The sequence below is a fragment of the Stomoxys calcitrans genome, chromosome 4 (genome assembly GCF_963082655.1).
Source record: "Stomoxys calcitrans chromosome 4, idStoCalc2.1, whole genome shotgun sequence".
NCBI lineage: Eukaryota > Metazoa > Arthropoda > Insecta > Diptera > Muscidae > Stomoxys > Stomoxys calcitrans.
Window position 1 is genome coordinate 105,357,684 of NC_081555.1, and position 6,941 is coordinate 105,364,624.

A 6,941-nucleotide genomic window follows, 5' to 3' on the forward strand; every position below is an offset into this window, starting at 1 on the left:
TAGGCAGCAAAGGGCTACATATCTAGCATCCCCTCCAGGCCTGCCTGCGGTGCCGATCTCAGCGCCAATGTGATCCCGACGCAGGCCGAGTCTGGACCTTCTCGAACTCCTTCGCTCGCGTCCTCTTCTCTACGGCATCCCACCGTACCAGTGCTCTATAGGCCAGTACTGGTCTCACGACGGCCATATACATCCAATAAATCATCTTGGGAGCCCCCCACCCGACTGACTGCCAGTTCAATGGCTCCGTAGTCTTACGCTTAAATGAAATCTATAATGCCTAGAAAGTCTTCAAGAAAATCCTAATGCATCTAATCCTTCAAAGGACATTACACATCCTAACCGAAATTAACGAACATTTATCAAATTGCAAAAAGGGAATAGAGGGTCAAGCATTTGTGGTTTAGTGAACATATAGCTCACAAATAATCGAAAGTCATATTGTTATCAAATACAATCAATGTATGCAAAAATGTACTTTACCGCAGCCAAATGCTGATAAAATGACCATTTTATGACCTACAAAAGTAAATATATTCGCGTGGAGCTAGTAAGTACACCATCAGTTTTCTTCAGACTTAACCCAAATGAATTTCTCAATGCGGAATATTTCTTGGATTTTGGCCAGCTTGCTGGTAGGAATATCCATGCGTGTGACTGCCGTCCCTCAATCACATACCGCAAATGATGGCACAGTATATATAATAGAACAGGAACAAGCCGTAGGTATCATTGGAAGGGTTTAATTTTTTAAAATTAAGTAACCTTAACCAGCCGCCACTTTAGTGATTTGTGTGTTTTCTATACAACGATTGGTTTTTTTTATCTCTTGCTACACAGTACAATTGGATACAGGCCCATACCGAATGTGTTCGTCAAGAATTGCAGTTTGCCGTTATAGATAGCTCTGAAAAAAACAAAGCTTTTAAGGCATTACTACTACAAATATTCGGTAGGTCATTTGTGAATTAAGTTGATACTCTGAAGTTGATTAATTATTGTGGTTAAACAATGAGCATGTGACAAAGCAGAATGTTCTTACCGTGAACTTCAAGAATATTAGAAGACTAAAATATTGTAGAAGTTGGAAATTAGTGAAAACAAGTGAAAAGGCGTTAAGTTCGACCGGGCCGAACTTTGGATACCCACCATGGATGTCGAAAAGCCTTTTATGGGCCCAAAACATTAAACCGAGAGATCGGTCTATATGGCAGCTATTTCCAAATCTGGACCGATCTGAGTGAAATTGAAGAAGGATTAACACAACTCAATGTCCCAAATTGCAGTGACATCGGACAATAAATGCGCTTTTTATGGGTCCAAAACCTAAAACTGAGAGATTGGTCTATATGGCAGCTATATCCAAATCTGGCCCGATCTGTGCCATAATGCAGAAGTATGTCAACGTGCTTAACTTAACTCACTGTCCCAAATTTCGGCAACATCGGACATTAAATGCGCCTTTTATGTGTCCAAAACCTTAAATCGAGGGATCGCTCTAAATGGCAACTATATCCAAATCTGATTCGATCAAGGCCAAATTGAAGAAAGATGTCAAAGGGCCTAACACAACCCACTGTCCCAAATTTCAGCAAAATCGGATAATAAATGTGGCTTTTACGGGCCTAAGAGCCTATATCGACGGATCGCTCTATAAAGCAGCTATATCTAAATCTGGACCGATCTGAGCCAAATTGACGAAGGATATCGAAGGGCCAAACACAACTCACTGTCCCAAATTTCAGAAAAATCGGATAATAAATTTGGCTTTAATGGGCCTAAGACCCTAAATCGGCGGATCGGTCTATATGGCAGCTAAATATAAATCTGGACCGATCCGGGCCAAATTAACGAAGGATATCGAAGGGCCAAACACTACTCACTGTCCCAAATTTCAGAAAAATCGGATAATAAATTTGGCTTTTATGGGCCTAAGACCCTAAATCGGCGGTTCGGTCTATATGGCAGCAATATTCAAATCTGGACCGATCTGAGCCAAACTGACGAAGGATGTCGAAGGGCCTAACACAACTCACTCTCCAAAATTTTAGCAAAATCGGATAATAAATGTGGCTTTTATGGGCCTAAGACCCTAAATCGGAGGATCGGTCTATATGGCAGCTATATCCAAATCTGGACCGATCTGGGCCAAATTGATGAAGGATATCGAAGGGCCTAACACAACTCAGTGTCCCAAATTTCAGCAAAATCGGATAATAAATGTGGCTTTTATTGTACTAAGACCCTAAATCGGTGGTTCGGTCTATATGGGGGCTATGTCAAGATATAGTGCGATATAGCCCATCTTCGAACTTAACCTGCTTATGGACAAAAAAAGAATCTGTGCAAAGTTTTAGCTCAATATCTCTATTTTTGAAGACTGTAGCGTGATTTCAACAGACAGACAGTGTGTCGCTATGCGGAACCCCGTTCGAACTTGGCAATAAAAAGGAGGCCCGAAATATAAAAGGCAACCCTCGCATAACAAAGCATAGACCGAATTGGTCAATTGACCAAATTAGCTTCCTATCCATCAACTCATCAACCGTGGTAGTCCTACAAAAAAAGGCAACCTAATAGAGTATCTGGTGCTAGTGTGCGTATACTTATTCATTGTTCTATTTAAATTCATCATACGCAATGTGGTTTATTTATTGACATAAAGCTAATTCCACGAAAACTGACCTTACCTAACTAACTCGGTTGAATTCACCATGCAAATGGGCCATATCGGTTCAGATTAAGATATAGCTCCCGATTTGAATTCTTGAGCCCCTGTAAGCAGTAATTTTGGTCCAATTTGGCTGAAAATTAGCAAATAGTGTTCTGTTATGACTTCCAACAACTGTGGCAAATACAGTTGAAATCGGTCTATAACCTGATATAGCTACTATATAAACCGATCTCCCGATTTGACTTCTCAACAACTGTGCCAAGTACGATCCAAATCGGTCTATAAATTGATATAGCTCCCATATAAACCGTTCTCCCAATGTGACTTCTGGAGTCCATCAGCCGATTTGGCTGAAATTTTAGTTTAATCTTTATTAAGTTCCCTAACTCAAAAAATTTAATTTCAAAATATATTTCAGATATAACACCACAACTATGGATTGGACATCATGATAACCTTAATAAAGCAGAAACACTAAATCGTAAATTTTACTCACTAGTCGATGGATCGGAAATAAAATTTTCCAATTGGCATAAGGGTGAACCGAATCATCAACTCAATAAAGAACATTGTGTCCACATTGGTCGATGGAAGGATGACGAGTGGAATGATGGTTTTTGTGATAACAAAATTGGTTATGTTTGCGAGAAACCCCAAAAGTTCTCAAATGTTAGTTGTGATTTCACAGAAACTCGCATGGGTATCTATGAATTAAATCAAGAACTTTCAAATGATCATGAAAATCATGAGAATGAAGTACAAGGAATGCTTAACGCTAATCGTATACGAACTCAAAGTGTTTTGCACGAATGGCAGCAGTCTTCGCTGCAAACTTTGGAGAAATCACAAAAATCCATTAATGATATTTTCGCAAAGAAGCCATATCTGAACGCTGTTATTGCCGATGTCGGCCCACCAATTAAGCAGATAATTCGTGAAGCTTATAATGAAATAGCGCAGTTTTCCCACGAGGCTCAGCAGACAATTGATGGCAATGGTGTGGATACACAAACATCCATTATGGATAATTCTAAAGAATTCCGCCAAAAGTTAGATGAAAATACAAAAACTGTGGATGGCTTACTTGCCCAGCATGCATTGTAGAACAATCTATAGGAAGAGTATACAATCCATGTCAACTCAAACAATTTATAATACTTCGATAAGAACTTTATAAATATTGGTATTTTAATGTAGCTAAAGCAAATCAGAATAAAAGTCAGCAAATAATATCATTTTAAACTGTTCTACAGTTTTTATACCCTTCATCATAGGTTGGGGGTATACTCATATCGCCATTCCATTTGTAAATGCAAATGCAAATTTTGCCCATGAACATTCCACTAAGAAACAGTGGCAAATTTCTCACCTATCAATGAGTGCAGTCCGATTCAAGTTTAAGCTCAATGATAAGGGGCCTCCTTTTTAAAGCCGAGTCCGAACGGCGTGCCGCAGTGCGACACCTCTTTGGAGAGAAGTTTTACATTGCATAGTACCTCACAAATGTTGCCAGCATTAGGAGGGAAAAACCACCGCTGAAAATTTTTTCAGCTCAGCGTCATAGGCGGACGTGCTAACCTCTGCGCTACGGTGACCACCATTCCGTTTGTAACAAATCGAAATAGTGATCTTAGACCCAACAGAGTATATATACATGTTCTTGATTGTCTTGACATTTAAAGCCGATTTAGCCATGTCCCATGACATAAATATAATGGAGAAAGTGGCACAGGGCCACAGGGGGGCATTTTATAGCCACTCCTTTGGGTGACAACCATAAATAACCTATTACGGATGCTGATTGAGGTGGGACTAGAATCTGTTACAGATTATTACAGTACTTCTAAGGGCAGAAGGCCAGAAAGGCTCTTGCATATGGCTGGGATTGACCCAGAGGTCTCACTGTTAACACAGAGAAGACTGAAATATGCCTGTTTACGAGGAAGACGAACGTGTGCCCATTTGACGCTCCACGTTTCCTCAATAAAACGATTTCAATATCTGGCTCAAGTAATTGGGAGTGATCACGGATAGGAAACTTAATTGAAAGTGTCACAGTCAAGGGCGTACTAAGAAGGCTCACAGATGTTGGGCACTATGTAGACGGGCCGAAGGCTCGAAATGGTGCCTGAATCCGAGGATAGTTCATTGGCTCTACAGAAGCGTGATTAGACCAATACTATTGTAAATTACGCCTTGTTTGGAGAAAATGTGTAACAAATCACCATACAATAAGTTCAGAGAACATGTTGTCTTGTTATTGGCGGAGCGACACGCGCCCTAGGGCACTGGAAACTTTTCTAGATATCCGACCCATAGACATACAGATTAAATGTGACGCAGCCACTGCGGCTATGAGGCTTAAGGCGATGGAAGAATGGAAGAATGGATTGAGGATGGGAGTAGCCCATACCAACGCGGTATAATCGAGGCGACGATAGGAAACCTGGAAGGAAGGGAAGAGGTTTCAAATCGGGAACCTAAGAGGACACTTGAGGTCGAGTGCGAGGCACAGCGGCACAGTTTTGGACTGACGGAACCCTAGTATTGCCGTCTGGAAGATCATGTTATACGTATGGGGAGGGGGTAAACATTTAGAACCCATGGACTGAGATCTGTTTTAAACTGCCAGACCACAATAAAGTCCAACGATCCCGGAATGCGTGAGGTGGTACTGAAGAGAGAAAATCTTGTGTGAACATCTTTAAAGACAGTAAAATGGCCATAAGAGCAATAACAACCAGAACGGTAAGGCCACGACCAGTCTGGCAGTGTAAGGAGGAGATTAACGCCTTCACTGGGGATGGCAAAATCCGCATCGATTGGGTGCCTGGCCGTTACGGAGTAGGGGGGAAAGAAAGGGCAGACGATTTGGCAGTGAAGACCAGAGAACTGCCGTCGATAAACTTGGTAAACCCGAAGTCCTTTGGGTCGACGCAGTTCGATTTAAGGGAGTGGGCGACAAACGACAAACAAACAGCGAAACAGTCGGTAGGATGGCGAAAGTCCTGTGGGATTATCCGGATCTTGAGAGGACGAGGCTATTTCTGAAAGAAAGTAAGACGGAGGTCAGTATAGCTTTTGGTGTCATAACGGGTTACATAGGATTAAGAGCTCACTTATGCAAAAGCGGTGCGACAAGTGATAGCAGGTGTAGCACGCTTTACTGGTGTTTTTTTATACCCTCCACCATAAGATGGGGTTATACTAATTTCGTCATTCCGTTTGTAACACCACGAAATATTCTTCTGAGACCCCAAAAGTAGATACTCTTGATCGCAATGGCATTATAAGTTGATCTATCTATGCTCTAGCTTAAGCTCTGCCCGTCGCTCCGTCCGTCCGTTTGTCTGTCGAAAGCACACACACAAACTTACGAGGCAGTTACGCTAGTCGCATGAAATTTTGCACAAATACATCTTATAAGTGTAGGTCGGTAAGAATTGTAAATTCATCATATCGGTCCATGTTTTGATAAAGCTGCCATATAAACCGATCTCGGTTTCCACTTTTTGAGCGATTTTTATCCGATGTAGCTGAAATTTAGCATGAGGTTACAACTTTCAACAATTGTGCTAAGTATGGTTTAAATCGACCCATAAGCTGATATAGCTTCCATATAAACCGATCTGGGATCTTGACATCTTGAGCCTCTAGAGGGCACAATTATCATCCGATTTGGCTGAAATTTAGGGTTAAGTGTTTTGTTATGACCATACTTGGCATAGGCAAACCTGATATAGCTGTCATATAAACCCATCTCCCGGTTATAATTCTTAAGCCTCTAGAAGGCGCAATTCTTATCCGATTCGTCTGAAATTTTGCACAATGATTTCTCCAAGAACCTTGAAATATGTTCTGATCGGTCTACAGCCTAATACAGCTCCCATATAAACCGTTCTCCCGATTATACTTTGTGAACCCCTAAAGGGGACAATTCTTATCGGAATACACAATGAATTCTACTATGGCCTCCACCATTCAATTCAATTCAATTGGTCCAAGTCGGACCACAACTTCCTATAGCTCCAATAGCATAGCAATTCTTAACCATTATCCATTGTTTGTCTAAAAGCGAGAAGGAGACAGCGAGCAAAGAACTCGACATATTCGATCCATGGTGGAGGGTATATAAGATTCGGCCCAACCGAACTTAGCACTCTTTTACTTGTTTTAATTTCTATTTGATTTATTTTATTGGGCTTTATGTATGTATACACCAGTATAGTCCGCGCTCTCAATCCAAATGTCGTTTCTCATATCAAAC

At 41.1% G+C, this 6,941-nt stretch overlaps 1 protein-coding gene across 1 annotated transcript; it reads left to right on the forward strand.

The window, feature by feature from the left end:
* Positions 1–587: 587 nt before the first annotated feature.
* Positions 588–3,778, forward strand: LOC131996997 (lectin subunit alpha-like). Its single transcript, XM_059367226.1, has 3 exons — positions 588–722; positions 841–952; positions 3,093–3,778. Exons 1-3 carry the CDS (start codon positions 588–590, stop codon positions 3,776–3,778), a joined length of 933 nt encoding a protein of 310 aa, XP_059223209.1.
* Positions 3,779–6,941: the final 3,163 nt, after the last annotated feature.

Excerpts from the sequence above, each read along its gene's own strand:
- LOC131996997 (XM_059367226.1), top strand. The coding sequence starts at position 588 with ATGAATTTCTCAATGCGGAATATTTCTTGGATTTTGGCCAGCTTGCTG. Across the intron at positions 723-840 it reads TAATAGAACAGGAACAAGCC|TACAATTGGATACAGGCCCA; the intron begins GTAGGTATCATT and ends CTTGCTACACAG. Across the intron at positions 953-3,092 it reads ATTACTACTACAAATATTCG|ATATAACACCACAACTATGG; the intron begins GTAGGTCATTTG and ends AATATATTTCAG.